Genomic DNA, 27,037 nt, shown 5'->3' on the forward strand with positions numbered 1-27,037 from the left:
ATTAACAGCACCAATTAAGCTAATTAAAAAATTAAGTTAGGCACTATTTATAGAATCTGGGCCTTAGTACAAAGTGGAATAAATGTACCACATCAGAGCAAATTTCACTTTTAAATTTGTTTTCATAAAAGTTAGAAAATCATCACTTAGCTTGCAAAAGTAACTCCTTTTGTCATAACACAGAATGCTGAACTGCCTTTAAGAAAATCTCTATGACCTCTTTTTATCAAGTTGCATTAGGGTTTTTTTTATCACAGACCACTGCGGTAAAAGCTTCAACACTCATAGAATTCCATGAGCGTCACAGCTTTTATCCCAGCGACCCATGATAAAAAACCCTAACGCAGCTTGTTAAATGGGACCTAAAAGTCTTCCATTTTTATCTATTAAAAAATTTATCTCCAGAGGGGTTGGAAGACCATATGATGTCCCAATTTAAAAATTTGGTTTTGAACAGACAAATATTATTGTAAAGAAGTATTTAAAAAGCAATGGTTGGTACCACTTTATTGGTAATATATAATTACTTTACTATAAGAGATTAGTATTATGGTCATAACATTTTTCTGTTAGCTTTTTTCTTAATTCCATTTTTCATTAAATATGTGGTAGTTAGCATTTTTAGGAACTGTCACATGCTGGTGATATTCAGACTGGTACTTGGATATTGCTGCTAACAGGTTAATGCTGAATGAATTCTGTCAGTAATTGGTTCACTCCCAGCATCGCTCAGACTCTACTCTGTCACTGCCTAGACAGTCTAATTATATTTTTAGCAGCACACTCCAGGTAAGTGTCATGGAAAATCCAGGTATGACCCAGGGAGAGGGGCGGGACTTATCTGGGTAAGGGCCACTCCTACCTGGATAAGTTCTGCTGAATACTGGGCTCAGAATGTTATATACACACAGTTCTACACAACAAATATTCAGTGTACTGTATCCTTGCACCAAATAAATTAAACACTAATGGAAGATAAAGGGACTTTCTCGGGGTCACACAGAGTGCCACCAGTAGAAGCAAGACTGGAACACTAGATCCCCTGGTTCTCAACCCATTGCTCTAACCACTAGGCCACTTCCTTTCCATTACAATCTCCCCTTTTCTCTTTTTTCCAGTATAGATTTAATTTCTGAAGCAATATCTGTGATAATGGTATTGTGAGCATCATTTGTATTTCAGTATCTCTGAATCTAAGTAAACAAGGACACTGCTGGCTGATCCTTTCCAAATCACATGCACTGGAGCACAAAGAACAAGACTAGACTTGGGGGGTGGGAATTCTCAGAATACCTTTAACTTCAAAATGTTCATTGGAAATAAAAGGGCGAGCAAGCATGTACTTTGGTATTCTGAACACTGTGGCTTGAAGTGCTGCTCTCAGGGGCATAGCTAAGGGTGGGCTTGGAGGAGTACAGCAATTGCTTAGGCTCCTCTAACTGCGTCAGTCTGCCTTCATTGCTGTGAGAATATAATTATAACTAGCAGAAAATCCCAAACTGCACAAGCTGAATTGCTCCGCTGCATCAAACTCTCCATTATACTTTTATGCGTCTTTTATGATTGTGAACTGCTTTGTTCTGGTTACGCTAAAGCAGTACATCATGTTTTAAATAAACATAGGCATCACTTCCTGTTCATGAGCTCATAAATGGAACCCATGCAGCCCATGAGGTTCCAATGAGCATATAGCGTCAGTCACACATTGGGGCAGGCGGGCAGGCAGAGCAGTGAAGAGCAGAATGGCAGGCTCCTGCTACTACTATCAATGTATGTCAGAGCTGATGAAGGTGAGAGGGAGGATTCAGATCTGTATGTCAATTGATTACCCATGTTAAACACAAGACACCCCTCTCCAAATACTGTATAGGCTACGCCTTTGGCTGTTCTAAGAATTCTCCAAAGTTAACCTAGAAAGGGTGCCAGTCCTTTTTTAAGCCATTTTCTTCTTAGTGTCTGAGTGTTACCCAAAGTGAAAAGATGGAATGGAAAGAGCAATTGGCATCGCCTTTGATTTCTGCGAAGTTGAAAGTTTATCAACCAAGTAGAATGTTACAATCTTCTGATGATTTGCAATTAGAGGCTCCTTCCTTTAAGGTAATTAGGCTGGAAAAAGTATGAGCTCTGGAACAACCTTACCTCCCCTCTTCGGAACTTGAGCTCTCTCCAAGTTTTCCGCAAACATCTGAAAACCTGGCTTTTCTCAAAAAATGTAAGTCTCCCTCCAACTTAGGAATCAAGGAAACTCTTATATCTTGGCATCCCAAGTCCTCTAAATTTTCTTCACACTTCTACCTCTAACCCTCTGTTGTAATTCCTTCCTATTTCTCCTACTGTAAACCGCGTCGAGCTCTACGAACGTGGAGATGATGCGGTATACAAACCTAAGGATTAGATTAGATTAGATTAGGTCATTCTGTTTTACAGTAATGGGACCAGATCTTTAGAATTCCTTACAACCAGGAATGAGAAAATTAAAAACAATTTTACTGCTTTCATAAAGGAGCTTAAGACTATTTATTTCTGCAGTTTTATGGAGCAAAGCAAAGCTGGCTGTATTATGAGCTTTTTAGCAGGACAGTATTTGGCTAATTTATGTTAGTTCTGTAACTAACATTTTAATAAACTTGGAATAAATATGTTTTCAAAAGTCTCCTGAATGTCATGTAATTGCCCTCAGCTCTTGTGAAAAAGAGGATCTTGTTCCAAATAGAAGGGGTCTGATAGAAAAAAGAGACACAATTGGCTAAACTGTTTTATCACCTTTAGACAAATTACGAGAAGAAAGGCCTGCCTTACCTAACTGTAAAATTGTTAAATCCAATAGATACAGTAGGGCCAGACTATACAGAAGTTTAAAAACCATTATGCAAAGTTTAAAATGGATTCTAGCAATAACTGGAAGTCAATATAATTGTTTAAATATAAGTTGTGATTCTATCATTCTTAGAAATAGAGAATAGAGATTTTAACGCTGTTATAGATCCTTTAATGGATAAAAAACCTAGTAGAATTATGAAGTCATTAGGATTAGATAATTTGGTGCAGAATTGTGATTTGATATATGGCGAATATTTCATTTTAATGATTGGGAATTTTCTTTTTGCTCCCATGTTCACAAATCTTTTTCAAGAATAGATTATATATTTGTTTCAAATACATTAGTTCAACAAGTAACACAAGCCTCCATAGATCCAATTATTTTGTCTGATCATAGTGGGGTGTGGATTAAAATTAAAATAATTGATCAAGATAATAATAGATCTGTATGGAGATTTGATAATACATTGCTTACAGAACTAAATTTCATTGAGGAAATTCAGTTAAAAATGAATGATTATTTTCAAATTAATAATACGGAAGATATCTCCATGGAAGCTCTATGGGATGCTTTTAAGGCAACCATGAGAGGTCAAATTATTTCTTTTTCGGCATATATTAAGAAACAAATTAAAAGACAATTTTCCAGTTTGGAACAAGACATTAAGTTATTGGAATCAAAATTGATTGATTAATGGGAATACTCTATACTACAGGATCTCTTAAAAGATAAAGGGAAATATAATGAGATTTCTTCTAAATTGATAAGGAAAGACTTATTTTCTCAACAAGCTTTGTATTATGGAAATTCAAATAAGGCGGGAAGATTATTGGCAAAGTATCTAAAAGCAAAAAAAAGAAAACCAAAAATAGTGGCGGTAAATGATGAGAAAGGGAATACTTATTCTCAAATTGGACCTATTTTAAAACAATTTTTAAATTTTTATAAAGTTCTATATTCTTCTGAGCCTTATTTAGATAAAGAAAAGGATGGTTTAGAATTTTTAAACTTAATTAAGGGACCAAAAATTCCTGAGCATATAAAAGAAAATTTAGAAAAGCCATATCACTAAAAGAACTGCAAACAGCGTTGAAGTCCCTTAGAGCTGGATCCGCTCCAGGTGGAAATGGTTTCACGGTAGAATTTTATAAATCATTTCAAATTACCCTATTACCATATTTGTTAAATTTGTATCAGGTTCAACTAACTAAAGGTTGCATTACAGGTACTAAGGTTGCATTACAGGTACTAAGGCAGAATTATTAACTATAGTTTTGCCAAAGCCAAATAAAGATCCCACCTTGGTTTAAAACTACAGGCCCATTTCCTTAATCAATGTAGATGGAAAACTTCTAGCTAAGACATTGGCTATACGCTTGGCTAAGGTTCTCCCCTTTATTATTGGTATGCACCAAACAGGATTTGCTGCTCAGAGACATTCTTCTAATATGTAATGGCTTTACATATGTTAAATTTGTCAAAAGCCATAAATGATCCGGCCTTTTCTGTTTCCTCGGATGCAGAGAAGGCCTTTGATTGAGTTGAGTGGACCTTCATGTATCAAGCATTGGAATGGTTTGGTATAGGTTCAGGATTTATACAAATGATTCAAACATTGTATAGCTCCCCTGTTGCTAGATTGTATATTAATAATAATTTCTCAGAGCGCTTTAGTCTGCAGAGGAGGGTTAGACAAGGCTGTCCCTTATCTCCTTTGCTTTTTGATATTGTATTAGAACCCTTGTTATTAGCTATTAAGCAAGCGAAGGAGATACAGGGTATTCCTTATTCAGATCGGGAATATAAGGTTTCTGCTTATGCAGATGATATACTGCTTCATTTGAGAAATCCGGAAACAACCATTCCAAGCTTACTAGAATTGATAGAGAAATTTGGAAAATTTATAGGATACAAGATAAATTGGAGTAAATCAGAAGTTCTTCCACTCAATGTACATTGTATAAAAGGTCTGTTTGATTCATTACCCTTTCTTTGGCAGGAAGATGGAATAAAATATTTAGGTATTTGGATAAAAAATATGCTGGAAGACACAATGAAAGTGAATGAAAATTTTTTATTACAGAAGGTAACAGAAATGTGTGAGCAATGGAATCCTTTACATCTTTCCTGGTGGGGGAGAGTTCAAACTATTAAAATGATGATTTTGTCTGAGGTTTGTTATCAAATGGGTATGTTGCCGTTTTTTTTTCAAGGGTCCTTTTATAAAAAATTAAATAGTGTTCTTACAAAATTTATTTGGCTAGGTAAAACTCCTAGAGTTGCTTTAGTATCTCTACAAAAGCTGACTGCAGAGGGAGGGGTAAATTGTCCCAACTTTTATAGGTATCATCAATCCTATATTAAGCGCCAGGGTATGTATTGGGTCCTCCCAGAGCTCATTGAAAATATCCCAGATTGGTTATGGTTGGAAGGGCGCCTGATGTTTCCTCTGCGATTATGCTATGTTCTCAGTAACAAAATGCCGAGATCATATGAAGAAAATAGAATATTAGTAGATACATGGAAAATATTAAGATATGTGAGTAATATGGTTTGGCCAGCTGTTGGAGGGGGAGCGTATTCGTGGGTTTCCTGAGGTCCAGGCCTCTTTCCATTTGGAGCAGCGTGATATATTCCCTTATCTGCAGGTGAAGGATTATGTTATGCGAATTAAAGCGGGGGACCCGACCGCATATAAGCGCTCGAAATTTGAGTTAATGTTGGGGGACCCAGTGCGTCGGGGATGCATTTCTCAATTATATCGCTTACTGCTTGCTGACCCGGATCGGAAGACTTCATATATGCGGGCTTGGGAGGTAGATTTGGGGATTACCTATACGAATGAGGAATGGGAACAAATAGCATTGCGCATACATCATGTGGCGGTGGCCCCACAATTGGTTGAAAATGCTCTTAAGCTCCTTGTGAGATGGTATGTTACTCCTGTGGTGCTTGCAAAGATGAATGCCTCATGTACAGGGGAGTGTTGGAGAGGGTGTGGTCTGAGGGGTACATTCTTTCATATGTGGTGGGAGTGTCCTCGTCTTGTAGACTATTGGACTCAGGTGTTCCGATATGTGGGGTGTCTCTTGCAATGTCGATTACCGTTTGGAGCGGGGGCGGCTTTGCTGGGGGTACTCCCTGGGACAGTGGAGGCTACGCAGGACAGGTTGGCTAGACTGGCTTTTACAGCTGCTAGACTTGTGCTGGCATCTCTTTGGAAGAGCCACACGTTACCTACGGTGGCGATGATGAGAGTGAAATTGGGATGGGTTTGTGAGAAATTTAGGCTTTCTGCTCTACTTACACGCCAAAGGCAACAATTTGAGGACCTATGGGGAAGGTTCCTAGAGATGGAGGGAAACACTGAGTAATTGGTAGTGCACTCTCTGACGGTGCTTTTCTGATGTGGGGTATCCATTGCCTCGTTTTCATCTTAGAATTATGTCCTGTTACTTCTTCCTTTCTGTTAATTCATGTGTGGGGGGGGGTTATAGAAGATACCGGGGGTTGAGTAAATTGGAGAGATGGGTGGGGGGGAGGTGAGGGGGGGAAGGGGAGGGGTGGGACGGGCAGGGGACATGTTGTGTGGGGGGGAGGGGGGCATATTAATGTATACACTGTATTTCAGAGTGTGTGGTTGTGCCAACATGGTACAGGCTGTACTTGCTTCGCAGTGTTTAAATAAAGAGTTACAAAAAAAAAAAAAAGATATGTGAGTAATTTAACACCTATTCCAGTTCACAAATCAACAAATCAAACTATATGGCTGAACTCCAAGATTCAAATTGGCGGATTTAAGGTCATCTGGAAGTATTGGATGACAGCAGGCATACGTGTATTAGATGATGTTATTTCTAATGGTAAGCTGGTTGATTTTTCACAGTTGCAACATAAATATGGTCTCAATAAAACACAAAGTTTCAGATGGATGCAACTGAAGCAGGCCATTCAGGAGGGCTTCCCTGAATGGAAAAATCTTAATAATCAATATAGCTTGGAGTTCTTATGCTTTCAGGTGGACTTCCTGGGGCACCAGGCCGCCCAGTGGTATAAATTGTTAACTGGATTTATCAAAAAGAAACAAAAGACTGGTCTGAGAGACATTTGGAGCATTGAGATTAAGCATCAAATTACTGCATCTCAATGGCCACAAATTTGGACTTGGAGGATGAGATGTACAGTGTCTGCATCTATGAGACAAACTTGGTTTTTTCTGTTATATAGAGCATTATGGACCCCTGTTTGGTTACAAAAGTTAGATAACTCTAAGTCTAATAGATGTTGGCATTGTCATCTCGAAGCAGGGACTTTAGCTCATTTATTGTTTTATTGTCCATTTATTATGGCTTTTTGGAAATCAATTTGGGGCCAAAATAATTATTTATTAGAAAACCTGGTGGCATTGACCTATGATACTATATTATTTGGCATGTCAATAAGGGCAAAGAGTCAGATATCTTCGAATAATAATAAGCTTTTGCTTATAATGACAGGGGTTGCCATACAACAAATTACTTGTAATTGGAAGAACTGGAGTAGACTGAATTATAATTTTTGGTGGAACTCATTGTGTCATATATATAAAATGGAAAGAGTAATAGCTACACAGCAGGGGTATTTAAGGAAATTTCAAGATGTGTGGGAGCCGTTAACAAAATATTGTAATGATATTGGGGATAATTTTTAGTATATCATATAAAAATATTTGTTATGAAAGGGTGGGAAGGGTGGAAGATAAGGTTATATGATTTGTATTATTGCTGAATATTAAGTGATATATTTAATGTTAAAATGTTTTAACTTACTGTCACACTTATTGTAAGTTTGAAAATGAATAAAGATTTATATATAAAAAAAAAGAAATAGAGAATATCAGCCTTATTGCAACATTCTGTATTGTCTGCAATCTTTTAAAGAGGTGATTAGAACATCCTAAATATATTATGACTGCAGACATACCAGTTGTTTGCCACTCATAATCTTCTATAAATCACTCTTGACTTTGTTAAAACACTCATGTTTGAACAGGTTCTGTAACTGATTGTTTTGTACATATAGGAAAATATTGTAGGCCAACATTGGATGCACTTTATATATTTTAGTTTGGCATACTAAAAGAAAAAGGGATGATGTGGAAAATGAGCCAAGGCTGCACCCTGCTCAAATATGTAACCACAAGTTGGGAAAAGATACAGATGCATTAAGCGCAGGAAAGAACATATAATCTGGCTGAAAATGTAGGTGCTGAAGACTCACCCTCCTCCTCCTAGATCTAAAGAGCTTATATCCCCGTTGATAAAGTATGAGTTCTCCCCACTCCACTTAAAGACCTGAGGAAAGAGGAGCAGAGCATTTTGATGTGAGAAATGTTAGCAGAGAAGGCTTACATAGTAACATAGTAAATGACAGCAGATAAAGACCCGAATGGTCCATCCTGTCCGCCCAACCGTACACGCTCCATAAATTAATCATTTAATTTAAATTGTCCTTTTTCTTAGATATTTCTGGGCCAGAAACCCAGAGCTCTGCCCACTACTGTGCATAGGTTCCATCTACTGGAGTTTCCATCAAAGCTCACTCCAGCCCATCCTCAACAAAATGGCCATATACGGACACAGAGCAGGCAAGTCTGCCCAGTATTGGCCTTAGTTCTTCAATATATACCATTACTTTTTGATTGGAGATCCTCTGTGTTCATACCATGCTTTTTTTTTTTTAACTCTGTCACCATTTTCCTCTCCACCACCTCCCTCGGGAGCACATTCCAGGCATCAACCACTCTCACCGTAAAGAAGAATTTCCTAACATTATTCTTGAGTTTACCACCCCTCAACCTCAAATTATGCCCTCTGGTTTTACCATTTTCCTTCCTCTGAAAAAGATTTTGTTCTACGTTAATACCTTTCAAGTATTTTAACGCCTGAATCATTTCTCCCCTGTCCCTCCTTTCCTCTGTGTAGGGTATACATATTCAGAGCTTCCAGTCTCTCCTCATACATCTGACACAGTCTGCCATAGCACCAGACATCATCAGGAAAGCAAGCCACTTTTCTCTACCTTGAATTCAGGACAGAAGGTATACAGGAATGTCTCCCCAGTGCCATAGTAGTGGTCACTCAACTTGAATGGATGTGTTGCGTAAGCCCCAAACACCTGCCAAAAGAAAGCATGTCTGTTCACGGCCTGCAGGAAAATGTGAAATGAGAGAATCTTCTGGAATGCTTTACAATGTCTCACAGCAAAGGTTCAACTAAGCTTGCAGGGACTTGATCATCAGAACATTAAATACTTCTGAAGGTGCTGTTCTGTTTCAGCAAATAATATATAAAAAAAAAAAAAATCGCAGCATGTAAGGAATGAACTGAGCCAAGCCCAATATACCTGCTGAGAAACCTTGATTACTAAATAAACCCTGGAATGGAAAAACTCAAGAAAAACTCTGTATAAGCCTCCAGCTATACCAAACAAAAGGTAAATCAGCTTTCTTCTCCAGCTCAGTTTTGGACAGAAAGTCTGTTGTCCCATAAGGGGTTCCCCCCCCTTATTTTCTTTATTGGGATGGATTGTATCATAAATATAAAACTCATTTTTGTTATGCTTCACTGAAACTGGTGAGTTTTGGGTCTGCTAGGATAGTATTAGCATTCCTGTGTATTAGCTTAGGAGATCTTTAACTAAAGATGGCATATATTAATGGAATTAGCATGTGCTGAATGCTGGGCACCCTATTTTATATCTATGGGCCATGTGGATGTGCGCTAATTCTGTTACTGCATGCTAAGCTTTCGTAAAAGAACCCCTTAGTGAGTTATTTGTTTGATTCCTTGTAAGTTTGTTTTTCCCAAAAATGTGTTAACATTGCAATCAATAAAGAAAACCCTTTAAAAAAACAAGAAATAATTCTCTTGCTTGCTGCCAAATGTGCATGTAAAGGATAACTTAATATCAGGCTATCTAGATAAGAAGTTTAAGTAGACACTTATTTTGGGGCAATTTTATAAAACTGCTTTACAAAACCTGGCACAAAATAACTAAAAAAAAATAGAGAAAGAGGAAGGAAAAACCCTTACGTGAGAAAACTTGAGAAAAGAAGTAGAGGTGGACCAAAAGACTTCCAGCAGCCAGGCAAGAATAAATCAAAGGTTTATTTTCAAAGCTCTCAAAATTGAAAAGACCCGACACAGGGCCTTGTTTTGGCGGTGAGCCACCTGCTTCACGGGTCAAAGTGCTCTGTAAAACTGCAAAGGAAAGTGCTGAGGAACAGTTCTAGTGATGGAAGTTCACAAAAGAATACTGGAAAACGCAATTGCTTTTAGCTCAGAAAGGTAAGTCAAGTGCTTATAGGAGAGTACAGTGGAACCTGGGTCAAAGAGACAAAGTTAGTGAAACTGAGCCGAAGGTGGGAGGAGAGAATGAGTGAGTACGGTGATGAGGAGTATAGGGAATGGAAGAGATCCAGCAGGAGTGGTGCTAAGGCCAAGGAAGTAGATAATAGTGTTGAAATTGGAGAAAACGAATGGGAGAGGTTTTGAGGCTGGGGGTAGAGGAGAGTACGAAGAGAGGCATGAAAGCTGTGGAAAGAGAACAGGGGTAAAGCCTTGGGAGAGGAATGGAGAGAAAATAGCTGTTGGATAGGGCGTTAGGTGGTCTGGTAGCTGCAGGATTCTCGGTGGAGTTAGCGAGAATATGGGGTTATGGGGAAGAGAGAATCAAGCCTAGGAAAAAGATGTTATGGGCTTTGGAGAATTCTGTACAAAAAGATTTCAAATTTCACATTTTTGAAAAACACTATGTTCCTGGGCAAATAAGTGTCATTTCCTAATTGCTCATGTCTAGAAAGTATGGAAAATATCTGTTATTTCCATAAAACTTTGCTTTTGTTACCAGGATAGTCAAATTTAGCAATTTACCTACTTAAAATGTGAAAACAATGAATTTTCATCTTTTCATTCTTATAAAGTCATAAAAAGCAACAAACGAATCACAATTAACATATGTTTAAAATGAAGTTATACAAAGATGACCATAGAAGACTTAGAAGTGAGTAGTTTTTTAGATTTGTGATTATATTGTAAGTCTCTTTCACAAATCAGCCCCCAGATGTAGTCTCCCATCATGTTCCCATTATATTGTCCTTTGGAACGGCATTCAAAGTCCAGTATATCCTGTTGGCAATGCTCACCTTGCTCCTCTGAGTATGCTCCCATGTTCTCCTTGAATGTCTCAAGATGAGCGTCAGGGACATGAACTTTGAGAGACATCCTGCGATCCACTTTACTGTAATTCTTCACCAGGTTCTCAACCAACTCCACATAGTTTTCATCCTTGTGATTGCCCAGGAAGCCCCAAAACACTGCGACAAAGCTGTTCCAAGGCACTTTCTAGTTAGCTTCTTGGGAAATTCCTTGCACTCCAGGATCTTCTTTATCTGTGGCCTGACAAAGACACCAGCTTTGACATTTGCCTCAGACAAATTAGGGAAGATGTCTTGAAGGTACTTGAAAGCTGCCAACTCCTTATCTAGAGCTCCGACAAGTTGTTTCATTAGGCCCAATTTGATGTGCAGTTGTGGCATCAGCACCTTCTGGGGATCCACCAGTGGTTCCCATTTGATGCCATTCTCCCCACAGAGAACTCGGTCCGCTGTGGCCAGTCCTACCTTGGTAGTGTGCCTTTGTGTCCCTGCTGTCCCAAAGGAAGAGATAGCAGGGAAACTTGGTAAAACCGCCTTGGAGATCCATTAGGAATGCCACTATTCTGAAATCTCTGATGACTTCCCAGATGTACTCATCGTACTTCAAGGCGTCTAGTAAGGTCTTGATGCAGCTGTAATCCTCTTTGAGTGCCTTAGTAAAAGGGCCCCTAAGTTTATTCAGCTTGGAGTCAATCTGGAATGTTCTGCAAAAAGGTAACTTTCAAAATATCAATGCCCTGGTCATAAAAGCAAAGTTTGAGGGTAATGATAGCCATTTTCTACATTTTTGTGGCCTAGGCAATTAAGAAAAGAACAAAAAAAATTAAGGAAAGAACAAATAAATAAGGAATTAAGGAAAGAACAAAAAAATAAATACAATTTTGTTACAAAGTGTAATACCTTTCTGAATTGCAATTTAAATTAAGTATCACTCAAATGCCAATGATTTTATTGCTTATTTGACAAATAAAACATGCAGAATTTCCTAAATTTGTGTGCAGAATTTGCATTTTTTTTTCATGCAGAATTTGTGATTTTTTTGTGCATACATGCACTTATATGGATATTGTATAGCAAAAATCTTCTTTATTCAGCAATTGACCATCTGGAATGCTTAAGTAGAGGACATCTCTCTGAGGGAGCACCTTCAGTGGAGGAAAATGACAGGTAGGAACGGACTGGATTAGAGTGCAGGGTAGCTTTTCTCTGCTATGTCTTTTCCATCACCCCAACTCTCCTATTCCTTGTTGAGCAGGAACTGGACACTCTAAGATAACTGTCATATTTGATTAATCAGAACCACCTATTCTCTATGCACAAAAGAACAAAGATTACAGCAATGTATACTAGTGCTGACCGATTTCCAATTCGAATCGATTCACCGATTCACTTCAGGTGAATCGATTTGATTTAAAAAAAAAATGGCCTGGCTGATTTGGTGACCGACCCTCCTCCCCATGCCTTCCTAAAGCAGGAGCGGCAGTGCTGCCTCTTGCTGGCCTGCCGCTCCTGCTTTAGGGGGCGAGGGCCAGTCAGGAAGAGCTGCAGACATCCTGGTTTTACCTTGTTCCGTGCTTTGGCACTCTTTGCTGCATCCTCCGTCTTCCCTCCTGGCCTCCCGCTCTTACCGCAGCCTATAGAGAGAATCGCCGGTACTCTATGTGAATCTTGCAGTCTACCACCATCCTCAGAAGCACATTCCTTCTGACGCGGTCCCGCCCCTCCTCTGACATGAGGGGCAGGATCGCGTCAGAGGAAACATGCTTCTGAGGACAGTGACAGCCTGCAAGATTCACGTAGAGCACCAGTGATCCTCTCTGGAGGCTGCGGTAAGAGCGGGAGGCCCGGGGAGAAAGAAGTGGGGGGAACAAGCAGGCCTTCGGGGGGGGGGGGGGGTGGACAGGCCTTCGGGGGGGGTCCTGGTCTAGAAGTATATGGAGGGAAGAAAGGGAGAAGGGGTACTGTTGGACAGGGAGAGCAGGGAAGGGGGAAGGGGTACTGCTGGATAGGGGAAGTAAAAGGAAGGGAGAAGAGGTGCTGCTGGACCTGGCAGAAAGGGAGGGAAAGGAAAGTGCTACACATTGGAGGGTAGGGTGAGATGGTGCATGGGGAGAGAGCATGTTGGGTTGGGGGTGGGAAAGAGGGATGCCACTCGATGAAAGAGGCAAGGACAGAGAGAGAAAGTGTGCAGGAGGCAGAAAGTATTGGACCCATGGAGAGGGCAAAATGGATGGGGAGGACAGAAAGGAGGGAAGGAGAAATGTTACACTGTGGAAGGAGGAAGAGATGCTGGATGAAAGGGTAGTTGAGAAAAGGAGAGATGGTGGATCTGGGGATGGTGGCTTCCATCGCTGCAGCTGCGTGGATGGAGATGAAAAAAGAGAAGATGCCAGACCTCTGGGGGAAGGAAGGGAAACGGAAGGGGAGGACAGAGATGGAAGATGGATGGTTAGCACGGAGAAAGAAGAAAGAAGGAGACCCTGGCAAGCGAGTTATCAGAAGACAACCAGAGCCTGGGACCAACAAGATTTGAATAATGACCAGACAACAAAAGGGTATAAAAATATTTTTATTTTCTGTTTTGTGATTACAATATGTCAGATTTGAAATGTATATCCTACAGAGCTGGTATTAGAGCACGAACGTGAGCTAGGATTTAACAGAGAGAGGAAAAGTCTTTTTTGTTTGCACAACAGTGCCAGTGTGGGTAGGAGAGGAAAGGGGGTGAAGAGGCTATAAAATAATCCTACCAGGATGCTTGAAAAAAAACACCCACCTGGGCAGGAAAATCGAATCGAAAAATCGATTCAATAGGCTGAATCAAATCAATTTTTTTTTTCTTGAATCGGGCAGCACTAATGTATACCAAAGGTTTTTATGAATAGTTATTCTAGGTCTGTTTTTATGGGTTGGACAGGATTTGGCAAAAGCTTAGCCCAGGTGTCTGTTTTAATTGAATATTTTGTACAAGAGTCCGATTTATGAGTGTACTGAGTTTCTTTTTCCAGCTACCTGATTGTCCATGTCTTTGACTACAAGCAACACTGGACTGTCGAGAGATGCCAAGTTGCGGTAGAGGGTTTTCAGGCTGGTCCCGTGCTCCAGTGTGCTGTACACCAGCTGCCAGGGATAGCCCTGCACACGAGCAGGCAAGCATTGGGCAAGCTGAAAATCAAGGGGAAAGAAAACAGCACAAATATGAGTTACCACATCTTGCAATACAATACATGTGCACCAGAAATAAAGGAGGCCCTAAACCCTGGGAATTACATGACAACAATCGCAGGATTTCTAATTAAGGTTATCGATCACTGGGGTAGATTTAGACCTGGTGGCACCGAGCAACAAGGAGAAGGAGGAGCTGCTTCTGCACCTCATTCTTTGTGAGACTTGAATAATACTGCAATTGCTCTTTCGGCAAGAGTCGTTGACTGCTGTCATTGATGATGCCGACTGCTTCAAACACTGGTAGTTTGGATCATCTCTCCAGTTTGCAGGATCTTTAACCAAAAAAGTGCCGAGCCTTTTCTTATCCATTTGTGTTGAGAACACCAAAGACATATACATGATGCCAGGTCGATGGGACCGAGTGACTCAGGAGGGCAGTTGAGACATTTCACCAAACTTGTGAATTGTGGAAGCTGAAGGCTTGCCACCATATTGGACTTTACCTCATTGCTTAGTCTGGCATCAAAAAAGGCCAGACAAGCCTAAATTTCTGACAGATGTCTAGCTTTATTTCTGGAGCTTAGAATAAAAGCAAGTTATTGAGCGGTGCTTTTACAGGACAAAGTGCTTCATGTACCACTAGCAGATGTACCACTAGCAGATGTTCCTCCCCAGCCTCTAAGAAAGCACAATGACACCAAGACAGGGGCTAGGCACCCCAGGAAGGTGACAGGCTGTCGGCCTTTTGGTTGGTCTGGTCTCAGATTGGCGCAGACTGCTGAGTCCTGGGTGGGGGGGTATAAAATCAAGTTCTGTGCCCCCCCCTGCCATACTGCTTTGTAGATTCCAGCTGACTGGCTGGAAAGAGCCCTTAAAGTGAAAATTGTGAGAGTCAGCCAGGACAGGAGGCAGGAGGGATCTCTCCTGTCCTGGCCCACCGCTGGACCACCGGTGGAGGCCTGCAACAGGTCCGGGAACGGGTGGGTGGGTGCTGACCTGAACAAAAACTGAGATCCCTATTTTGGGGCCATTTTTTTGGCCCAAAAATCTCAGTTTATGTTCGAGTATATACGGTATTTGTTTGATGAACATGTGGTAAAGGATTAGTAAATTCAATGTTGATTTTAAGATTGTAATTCTGGACATTGTCTCCACTTTTTTTAATGCTAAACCGCAATGAACCTTGTCGAGGTATTTGCAAATAAATGTTGCATTGTATGTTTAAATAAATCATAAGCTTGGTCCAATCGTTAAATTATTTTTACTATTCCTTTAGCTCACACTGGAAAGTGGTGACACGTCAAATACACAGAATCCAAGAGATAAACATATGTTCCCAATTTACACACAGGTTCCGATTCTAATAAATGGCGTCTAACTTCCTGGGTGCCCAAAAGCACAATTGTCAATCATCTGCTAGGTGCCAGAAACTGTTAAAACCTTAAGAGAACTCAATTTATGCCAGAGTTTTCTTGGCCTAAATCAGTGCACCTATATCAAACCACGACCAAAGTCCGCGCCTAATCACACCTACTTTCTCATAGGCACCTTGGAGTAGACACCTACTAGCTCATTAATTGTTTTTAACACATTTTTCAATTAACAAAGCTGATTAAATCTAATTGAATAATTAAGTTAGGCACCTTTTCCTTTCTCTTCTTATATTTTAAGTTCTTGTAAACCATGCCGAGCTCCACTTCTGTGGAGAGGATGCGGTATATAAACTTAAGGTTTAGTTTAGTTTAGTTTAAGCATGCCAATCTAGGCACCTAACTTCAGGCACTGTTTATAGAATTTCAGCCACACTGTCTTTGGAAACAGCAGTGGAGCATACAAGACCAAGACCTCCAAACATTTGCTGAAATGAATGGAACACATTCCAAGGACAATTCTATAATCTGGATACTCACATTTATGTATGCATTTCTCCCGTAAATGCTAGCTTGGCACCTAAGTTCTATCCTGTAAATACCCAATTAATACACCTAAGGGCCCAATACTCGTATTCAGCCAGTGGCAATTAGCGTTTTTCTGACCACTGCCAGCATTAAGCCTGGAAATTCAGTGCTGTGCCATCACTGGGTGCCAACACTGAATTTCTGAGTTTGCAGAGCTGGCTAACACATAGCCAATTAAGGACTGACTTTTATGTGGTTCTATTTATACAGTAAACTTGACTGATTAAGTGCTGAATACTCATATCTGCACTTAACTGGCCAAATGCTGAATTTGCCCCTAGAACATCCCCCAAATAGCCAATTTTCAGTCTAGCATTAGCCAGTTAAGCATATATTGCCTGTTCAGGAAAAGATTAAAGGCATATCTCTTCCCTCAGTAGACTCAACTCTTCCCAGCTCTCTTCTTCCCACAGACTGACATCCTCAAGACAACATGGCAATACTGAATTTGCTATCGATAACGCTCTTCAACATATTTATAAACAACCTGGAAATTTGTATGAGGAGCGAGGTGATTAAATTTGCAGACAATACAAAGTTATTCAGAGTAGTGAAGACACAGAAGGATTGCGAAGACCTGCAACATGACATAAACACGCTCGAGAAATAGGCCGCAACATGGCAAATGAGGTTTAATGTGGATAAGTGTAAGGTGATGCATATCGGTAACAAAAATCTTATACACGAATACAGGATGACCAGTGCGGTACTTGGAGAAACCCCACAGGAAAGAGACTTGGGAGTACTGGTAGACAAGTCAATGAAGCCATCTGCGCAATGTGCGGTGGCGGAAAAAAGGGCAAACAGAATATTAGGAATGATTAAGAAGGGGATCACATACAGATTGGAGAAGGTTATCATGCCGCTGTACCGGGCCATGGTACGCCCCCACCTGGAATACTGCATCTAGCACTGGTTGCCGTACATGAAGAAGGACATAGTACTACTCGAAAGGGTCCAGAGTAGTGCTGCCCGATTCACGATTCGAATCGGTTAACTGATTCACTTCGGGTGAATCGATTCGAATTGATTTAAAACAACAAAAAATTGGCTTCCCAATTTGGATGACCCTCCCCCCTCACCCCCTAAAGCAGGAGCAGCAGTGCTGCTCTTGCTGGCCAGCCGCTGCCGCACCTGCTTTAGAGGGCGAGGGGGGAGGATCAGTCGAAGTGCTGCTGTCTAGCTTCCCCCCTGGCGTCCGGTTCCCCCCCTGGCGTCCGACTTCTCCCCCGGCCTCCCCGCACCATTTACCTTTGAGGAGCAGCCTGCAGACAAGATCGCGGTGCTAGCGATCTTTGCAAACTGCTTCTGAGCTGTTTCCTTCGCAGCAATCCTGGGGGACAGGCAGGCAGGCCTTCAGGGTTGGGATGTAGGCCTTTAAGGGGGGGGGGAACAAGCCTTCAAGGGGGGGGGACAGGCAGGCCTTCAGGAGTGGGATTCAGGCCTTTAAGGGGGGGGGGACAAGCCTTTAGGGATGGTGGCACAGGCCTTCAGGGAGGACAGACCTTCAGGGGAGGGGGGGCTGGTGTAGAAGTACACGGAGGGAGGGAGGGAAGGGGGGTTCAAAGAGACATGCATATGCCGGACTTTAGGGGTAGGGGAAGAAATAATGGGTCTAAAAATAGAGGAGAGGGAGAGAGATGATTGACAATGGGATTTAGGGAGGGAAGGCACAGAAAGGGAGAGAAGTTGGACACAAGGGATGGTGTGGAGGGGGGAATAGAGATACTGGATAGGAGAGTAGTTGGGAAGAGAAAGGGAGAGATGGTAGACCCTAGGATGGTGGGGAAGGAGGGAGAGATGCCGTATGAAAGGGCAATTGAGAAAAGGTGAATCTGTGGATGGAGACGAAAAAAAAAGAAAGATGCCAGACCTCCGGGGGAGGGAAGGGAAACGGAAGGGGAGGACAGAGATGGAAGATGGATGGTTAGCACGGAGAAAGGAAAAGAAGGAGACCCTGGCAAGCAAGTTATCAGAAGACAACCAGAGCCTGGGACCAACAAGATTTGAATATTGACCAGACAACAAAAGGTAGAAAATATAATTTTATTTTCTGTTTTGTGATTACAATATGTCAGATTTGTAACGTGTATCCTGCCAGAGCTGGTGTTAGACCGCAAACATGAGCTAGGATTTAACAGAGAGGAAAAGTCCTTTTTGCTTTTTTATTTTGTTTATACCACAGCGCTAGTATGGTTAGGAGAAGCCAAAGGGGGTGAAGAAGCTATAAAATAAACCCACCAGGATGTTTGAAAAAAACACCCAATTGGGCAGGAAAATCAAATTGAATCGAAAAACCAATTCAATAGGTCGAATCGAATTGAATCGAAATTATTTTCCCTGAATCGGGCAGCACTAGTCCAGAAAAGAGCGACTAAAATGGTTAAGGGGCTAGAAGAATTGCCATACAGTGAGAGATTAGAGAAACTGGGCCTCTTCTCCCTTGAAAAGAGGAGACTGAGAGGGGACATGATCGAAACACTCAAGATAATGAAGGGAATAGACTTAGTAGATTAAGACAGGTTGTTTACCCTCTTCAAGGTAGAGAGAACGAGAAGGCACTCTCTAAAGTTAAAATGGGCTAGATTCCGTACAAATGTAAGGAAGTTCTTCTTCACCCAGAGAGTGGTAGAAATCTGGAACGCTCTTCTGGAGGCTGTTATAGGGGAAAACACCCTCCAGAGATTCAAGACAAAGTTAGAGAAGTTCCTGCTGAACCAGAAAGTACGCAGGTAAGGCTAGTCTCAGTTAGGGCACTAGTCTTTGACCTAAGGGCCGCCGCGGGAGCAGACTGCTGGGCACGATGGACCACTGGTCTGACCCAGCAGTGGCAATTCTTATGTCCTTATATCGCAAATGTAACTCAACTTGCTGTAAACCGCAATGATTTCATGTTGAAATTTGCAGGGTATAATAAGTTGTACTGTATTGTATTGTTAAATGCTGCAGAAAACTAACATTTAGCCCTGAACAGATGATCTAACAAGCCTGGAATCATTTCTGGTTGGTTAAATTGATTTGAATATCAACCTTCTAGTGTCTATTTGCAAGGCCGGCATACACAGGAGTGGTTCTCCACTTCTGAGCAAAACTTATAGAATATTGTATGTTGTACACTGAGACTTTGGCAACTGCATTGCGCTTCTATAAGCCTTTGTGTAGTCTACAATCTTCTCAGAAACAACTGTTGGATATTCCTTCTTTTAGACAAGTTAGATTGTTTATCTATAGAGTCCTTTGGAGTTACATGCTTCTGTAGGTTTGTTACATTTTCGTAAACAGCTAAAAACCTTATGTTTATTTCAGTGTATTGCACCTAAGTATTAGGTATATTGTTAGTGTTTTATTATTGCATTGCTGCATTCTATTAATGACTGTATTAGCCTTTTAAAGCAGTATATAATTTTTGGATGATTTTTCTGTATGCTTTGCTAATGTGCTGTTTTATTGTGCATGCATTAATAATTTGTACACCACTTAAAACTGCAGGATAATGTAGGCTATAAATATTTTAAATAAATAGTTAGGTATGCATACTTACACCAGTTTAATATAGTTTAATGTGTTCCAAATTAGAGTCCTGGCTACTTTCCACACATCCAGTGTTTATAACCTCATTCACTCGATTGTTAGTAACGTATTCAAATACGTTAGGTATAAGGATCATCAGATTACTACCCAGGTAGCATAACTCAGGCTGGCTATAATCCTCATTGATTCCTGTCACCAACCTCTAAACTCGCCTTTTTACTTAAATCTTATTATTCATTATAATCTTCTCCTGTTCAATATTCAGTTCGTACTTTTAATCAATTTCTTTGCAATCTTTTAATATATGGATTGAGAAGCTATAGACTTATCTTGAGCACCACCTCATTCTTCGACGTGAGCCCCGTTTCAATAATTTCATCAGGGAGCAAGGTGCTAGTACATCATTAGGCTAACAAATCCCCTTTGTGCCTCCTACACTTTGGTCAAATGCGCTGCTTAACAACAGTGATGCCAGTATTCCATAAGGGAAAGTAGGTGCCCACTTCCCATTATAGAATAGGCTTCCACCACTTATCTTCCGGGTGCCTAATTGGAGGTACCCACTTACTGAATTGCCCCCTCCCCCTCCCCTCCAAAAATGATCATCACTAGTATTAAAAATACATTTAAAACAACAATGCTGCTGTGGGAGTCAAGATCTCTTCTACAGTCTGATTTTTCAAAGAATTCCTTCAATCGTACCTTTTCGATGTGCACATCCTCAAAAATTCCACTATGGTGCTTCAGGTCAGGCAGAATGTCATCAGCTTCTTCATCACATACACTGCAGGTGCTCTGCCGGCGCTTAGCCTCTTCGACTGTAATAATCTGGTACATACACAAATGTATGTATTAGAAGGGCCGAGGCCAACCACATAAAGGCTTTTCATTTAATTCAGTGCCAGAAAATGTATCTATCCAGAATTTATGTATGTAGATTTAGGAAGGCGACAAAATGTGAGGATAAAAACCAAACAAAAGAGTTCAGTCCAATAAAACAGTCTTTAATAACTACTGTGCTCATCAATAGTAGTTCATAGCACAGAATTAGAAGGACTTTATATGACCATGCTTCAGCAACAATGCCTATGTTAGGAATCCTAAATTCTATGAATCAAAGCACGTCAATAAATAAATAAAAATTTTACAAATATTAAATATGTAAAACTATATGAAATCTTTGGTTTTTATCCTCACTTTTCTATCCGCATCTTGTTTGCGTGGGGATTGCATTCTTCTTTATCTTATACATAGATTTAGGAAAAGTCAAGAGTGCTCTTGTGGAAAGGGCAAATTTTATGCAGATAATCACTGGCATAATAAGAGGGGGTGGGGAGGCAGACCACCCTGGGTGCCACCTTGGCAGAGGCACCGACACTTCTCCACTCTCCCCCCCAGTACCTCTTCAAATCTTCACTGGCTGCGAGAAGAATCTCTTCTTACCTACTGCTTGTGCTGACCTCTTGCCTCCTTCTGACATCACTTCCTATTTATAGGGACCAGGAAGTAACATCAGAGGGAAGAATAAGGCCAGCAGCAGCAGGTAAGAGATGCTGCTCATAGTTAGTGAAGATTTGAAGAGGTATGGGGGAGGGCCACGGGGAAAGGTGCATGGGGTGTGTACACAAAGCCCAACAATGTTGGGGAGAAGCACGGGGGAGGAGGGGGGCACACAGCACAGCAATGCCAAATGCAAACTTCCTTCTCTATGCCACTGCAGATAGTGGAGACATTCAGTCACTATCCAGATAAAAGTTACCCATCACTGGCAGTTCTACTTTTAATGGATAAATTATCTATCAAATTTAGAACCTCATATTTAATACGATAGAATTCTTGAACATTGGACATAAAGGCAAGTGGATATCTTTATGTGGCAGTTTCTATTATCTGAAATTGCACCTCAAAAGGCATGCATTTTACATTTACAATTAGAAAATAAAGTCAATTTTACATGAAAAAGTTTTAAACTAGGTATCCATTCCTTTTCACTTGCACCTTAAATCATAAATTTCCCACTGGCCTGGCATTCTGAACTCCTCTCCCTTTAGCCCTAAGGCAGTTATCAGAAAAGCCATTTAACTCTAGCCATTTTTCTGCAATATAACGTTCTATTTGTTAAAGCATTTTTTGATTGCCTGCTTTTCCTTTTAACTTAAAAAAAGGCTATTAACAAATCAGACTAACTATATCAAACTTTCTTTCCATGTCACCCAGTTGAACAGTTTCAGTCCCTGTTGTCTGTATGATAAGAATGATTGCTGACGTTAACATCCAGATTTCTGAGCTATTCAGAATAATTAGATACCCTGCATAGCCATTTCTGCGGTTATATACTGAAACTCCACCAACCTCTTAGTTTACTACAAGGCAAAAAGGGGAGAGGTATTAGAAATTCAGTAACCCATTGCCCCAGGTATATTAGGTAGAGTGTGAGCCCACCAGGACAGATAGGGAAAAATGCTAGAATACCTGAATGAAAACCACTTAGGCTATAAATGGTGTATAAATACTACAAATAAATAAACATACTCAAACAAAAATGGATCTCATATTTAAGTTGAGGGCAATAACCAAAATTGCCAAAAACCAAAATGCCAAAAAGAATCAAAATGCCTCCTTAACTAGGTTTACCAGAAGTCCGGATTTGCCCGGACATGTCTGAGGGTCCGGACGGCTTTTCAAAACCTGGCATTTTGTCCGGGTTTTGAAAAGCTTCCAGCATCGGGACGGCATCCACGAACATGCGGCTGCAACACCACGCACACATGTGCGATGCCATTGCGTTACATCCTCACATGCACAGATGCCATCCCGATGCAAAACAGGTTAAGGGGAGTTGAGATGGGGGGTGTGAAGTGGGCAGAACTGGGTGGGCCTGGGGGCAAGGCCATGGGTCTGGATTTTCCTTCGGGAAAATCTGGTATCCCTATCCTTAACACAATTTGTTAACTTCAAAACTTAGGATCAAAGATATGGAAACAGGAAGTGGAATTAGAGGGATAATTCCAGAACAAACTACAGGACCTAAGTTCACTATTGCAGTGCCAGTACTCTGGAAGAACGATTTTAAGGTACATGGTGTTTTGGGTTTGTTGTTTTTTTGTTTTTTTTGGGGGGGGGACTAAGAATTGGGAGGGGGGACTAAGATGTGGAACTGTGGAAAGTTTTTCATGCCACTGACAGTGGTGTGTATCGGGGGGGGGGGGGGGGGGCGGAGGCAGGATTAATTTTCTTAGCATTTTGGGTGTTACCCATAGATAAGATATTCCCCGTTTTTAAGTTGATTTTTTTCAGCACAAATTTCTCGACTCTATATCTAAGAACTTGATCATTTCTACCAAAGTTCAAGTCAGATTTGAAAATCTTCCTCTTTACAGACACATATACTTAAATTTGTGCAGTCATTCTTACTGAGTAATAGGCTGGGGTATACAGCTATCCATATGTTATCCCCTCCCTGCTTTCCTTTCAGAATTGTAGTTCTACATTCCTTTCCCCCACCTTTTGCATTGTCTTCTCGCTTGCATTCTACTCTACGCTGTGTTCTGTTTAGACTGTAAGCTGCCATGACATCCTAGCTTGATAGGCAGGACAGAAAGTCCTTTATAATCTTGACCCTTGACTTACAGTCGAGTATACACTGTAGGTATACTCGGACAGTTTTGCCATTTGCTCCAATAGCAATAACTTGTGGCAGAACAGATGCTTAAGATCAAAGGTATACTGTAGTAACTTAGTAAATGATGGCAGATCAAATTTCTGCATCTCAGTGGCCACGAATTTGGTCTTGGAAAATGAGATGTACAGTGTCCGCATCTATGAAACAAACTTGGTTCTTTTTGTTACATAGAGCATTTTGGACCCCAGTTTGATTACAAAAGTTAGCTCTAAGTCTAATAGATGCTGGCATTGCATTCTGGAAGCAGGGCCCCTAGATCATTTAATATTTTATTGTCCCTGAATCATGGCATTTTGGAAATCAATTTGGTCTCAAATAAATTGTTTATTAGAAAACCATGTAGCTTTATCATATGATACTATTCTGTTCGGTATGTCAATGAGAACAAAAAGTCAAATTTCATCAAGTAACAACAAACTTCTATTAATTATGATAGGAGTCGCCATGCAACATATCACCAGTAATTGGAAAAATTACAATAATCTTAGTTATACATTTTGGTGGAATTCGTTGTGCCACATATACAAAATGGAAAGAATAATTGCTTTGCAGAAAGGGAATTATAATAATTTTAAAAAGATCTGGGGGCCATTGGCAAATTATTGTAATGATTAGACAGTATATTTATACATAGGGGGGAGGGGGGATGGTATAAAGTTCTATTTAAAGGTTAATCAATAGATAAGAATACAATATTTATATGATATTTTTGATTGAAATATTTGAGGGAAGGGTGGGTGGGAAGGGAATAAAGTTATGTATTTACGATGACAATAGAAAGAAATTCAAGTGATGTGTAAAAGTTTTAAATGATGTAATATTGTGTACTTGTTGTAAGATGAAAAAATGAATAAAGAATTTGAAAAAAAAAAAAAAAAGACCTGCACAGTCCATCCAGTCTGCCCAAAAAGGTGGCCAGAACCAGCGCCTGCCACTCTGTGCAGGATATACTGTTTTATGATCAAATACTGGCATCTTCCATATCCCTCCACTCTTATTCCTCCCTAAATCCCTCCTCAGGAACTCCATTCGTTGGGTAAATATCTACACCCTACTTCTCCAGTGCCAACTCTAGACCACGTTTTTTAAAAATCTTGCTGTACTGTATGCCTGGAATAGACTTCCCGAATCAGTACATCAAACTCTGTCTCCAGTTATATTCAAATCTAGGTGAAAAGTTCACCCTTTTGAGGCTGCTTTTAACCATTCATAAGAACATAAGAACTGCCTTCTCCGGATCAGACCTTCGGTCCATCAAGTCCGGCGATCCGCACACGCGGAGGCCCTGCCAGGTGTACACCTGGCGTAATTTATAGTCCAAAATACAAAATCCACAAGAAGGGATGTCCAATAAATTACAATTTCACAAAAACACCCCTCAACAACCAGGGCTACGCCTCAAATTTATGAAAAAAGGAGAAAAAGACCTCAGTGTCTAACAGGGGCCATAAAAAAGCTTCCCAAATAGACAAGCCAGTCTCAGACAGAATTTGAAACTGGCAGACACATCCTTGGTCAAAAAACTCCTTTAGACTCAATTACTCTTCAGAGCCACACATTTCTTTTAGTACATTCTGTTTCAATGTTTCAAAAATTTTATAAATAGTGTCATAAAAAGTCACTTATCTGAATAAATGGATGTTGAGACGTAGTCGTGGGTTAGAAAGCAGGAACAAAAAATGCTCCATGGGAAGTCAGCTGAAGGCTAATTAAAGTATCTCCAGTGCAACACTTCCATAATCATCCAACAGGGCTCCCTGTTTCGCTATAATGCTTCGTCAGGGATTTTGCTGTAAAAAAAGGAACAAATTAAGTCCAAAATATTTTCTCAAAACACAAGAGAAGAAAAAATGATACTTCACCCACAGCGTCCATTCACCCGCTTCCACTCCTGTCACAAAATGGCCCCTCAGCGTTCAAGGCTAATATGCAAATCCACTCGTCATCACGCGCACGTGGTGACGTCATATTACTATCAATTCCACTCATACATTGGGAGTTCATTCAAAAACACAAAAAATGCAACAGAATTTTCAAAAAACATCAACAAAACCAGGGTTTCCAATCAATAGTGCTGTTCAAACCACTCGGAGCACAGGTTTGTAACCAAAAAATCCAGCGCTGTTCTCACGAAACAAATGTATTCAAGATGAGCTTTGCCCTACCAGCAGGGTGGCAATAGAAGAGAATGAGGGTGGAGAGAGGCAGTTGGGGGGAATACATGATAAATGTGGACATTGTTCTGTGTGTAGCATAATGGAGACATGTTCATCTTTTGTGAACCCAATGGACCAAAAGCAGTATATTTTACATCATATAACTGATTGTAACAGTAGAGGAATTGTATATGTCATCAGATGTCCTTGCCAGAAATTATATGTAGGACAAACATCCAGACTGTTGAAAACACGCCTTATAGAGCACCGTTCCTGTCTACTGCGAGAACGGGTAGAAGCTCCAATGGTACAACATTGTGTAGAATTACAACATTCCTTTGAAGATCTACGGTGCTGGGTTCTTGAACGCGTGTTTCCTTCTGCTAGAGGAGGTGACTTCAAACAACTATTACTTAAAAGAGAACAGCGCTGGATTTTTTGGTTACAAACCTGTGCTCCGAGTGGTTTGAACAGCACTATTGATTGGAAACCCTGGTTTTGTTGATGTTTTTTGAAAATTCTGTTGCATTTTTTGTGTTTTTGAATGAACTCCCAATGTATGAGTGGAATTGATAGTAATATGACGTCACCACGTGCGCGTGATGACGAGTGGATTTGCATATTAGCCTTGAACGCTGAGGGGCCATTTTGTGACAGGAGTGGAAGCGGGTGAATGGACGCTGTGGGTGAAGTATCATTTTTTCTTCTCTTGTGTTTTGAGAAAATATTTTGGACTTAATTTGTTCCTTTTTTTACAGCAAAATCCCTGACGAAGCATTATAGCGAAACAGGGAGCCCTGTTGGATGATTATGGAAGTGTTGCACTGGAGATACTTTAATTAGCCTTCAGCTGACTTCCCACGGAGCATTTTTTGTTCCTGCTTTCTAACCCACGACTACGTCTCAACATCCATTTATTCAGATAAGTGACTTTTTATGACACTATTTATAAAATTTTTGAAACATTGAAACAGAATGTACTAAAAGAAATGTGTGGCTCTGAAGAGTAATTGAGTCTAAAGGAGTTTTTTGACCAAGGATGTGTCTGCCAGTTTCAAATTCTGTCTGAGACTGGCTTGTCTATTTGGGAAGCTTTTTTATGGCCCCTGTTAGACACTGAGGTCTTTTTCTCCTTTTTTCATAAATTTGAGGCGTAGCCCTGGTTGTTGAGGGGTGTTTTTGTGAAATTGTAATTTATAGTCCACCATATCCTTATATGCCTCTCTTAAGGAGATATGCATCTAGTTTGCTCTTGAAGCCTAGGACGGTCGATTCCGCCATAATCTCCTCTGGGAGGGCATTCCAGGTGTCAACCACTCTCTGAGTGAAGCAGAACTTCCTGACATTAGTCCTGAACCTGTCCCCCCTTAGCTTCATTACATGTCCTCTAGTCCGTGTCAAATTGGACAATGTAAATAATCTTCTCTGCTCTATTTTGTCGATTCCTTTCAGTATTTTGAAGGTCTCGATCATATCCCCACGCAGTCTCCTTTTCTCAAGGAAGAACAATCCTAGTGTTATAAG

General features: G+C 40.5%; 1 protein-coding gene across 5 annotated transcripts in view; it reads right to left on the bottom strand.

Annotated features, from left to right (window-relative positions):
• Positions 1-27,037, bottom strand: part of NCOA7 (nuclear receptor coactivator 7) — a 351,548-nt gene that overhangs the window by 7,887 nt on the left and 316,624 nt on the right. For all 5 annotated transcript variants that reach the window (XM_033936068.1, XM_033936069.1, XM_033936067.1 and 2 more), the window contains 4 exons: positions 20,378-20,503; positions 14,031-14,183; positions 8,882-8,977; positions 8,081-8,154 (listed from right to left, as the gene is read on the bottom strand). In XM_033936068.1, coding sequence (XP_033791959.1) covers positions 8,081-8,154; positions 8,882-8,977; positions 14,031-14,183; positions 20,378-20,503 — 449 coding nt within the window. The remainder of the gene's footprint in view (positions 1-8,080; positions 8,155-8,881; positions 8,978-14,030; positions 14,184-20,377; positions 20,504-27,037) is intronic.

The sequence above is a fragment of the Geotrypetes seraphini genome, chromosome 3 (genome assembly GCF_902459505.1).
Source record: "Geotrypetes seraphini chromosome 3, aGeoSer1.1, whole genome shotgun sequence".
Lineage (NCBI taxonomy): Eukaryota > Metazoa > Chordata > Amphibia > Gymnophiona > Dermophiidae > Geotrypetes > Geotrypetes seraphini.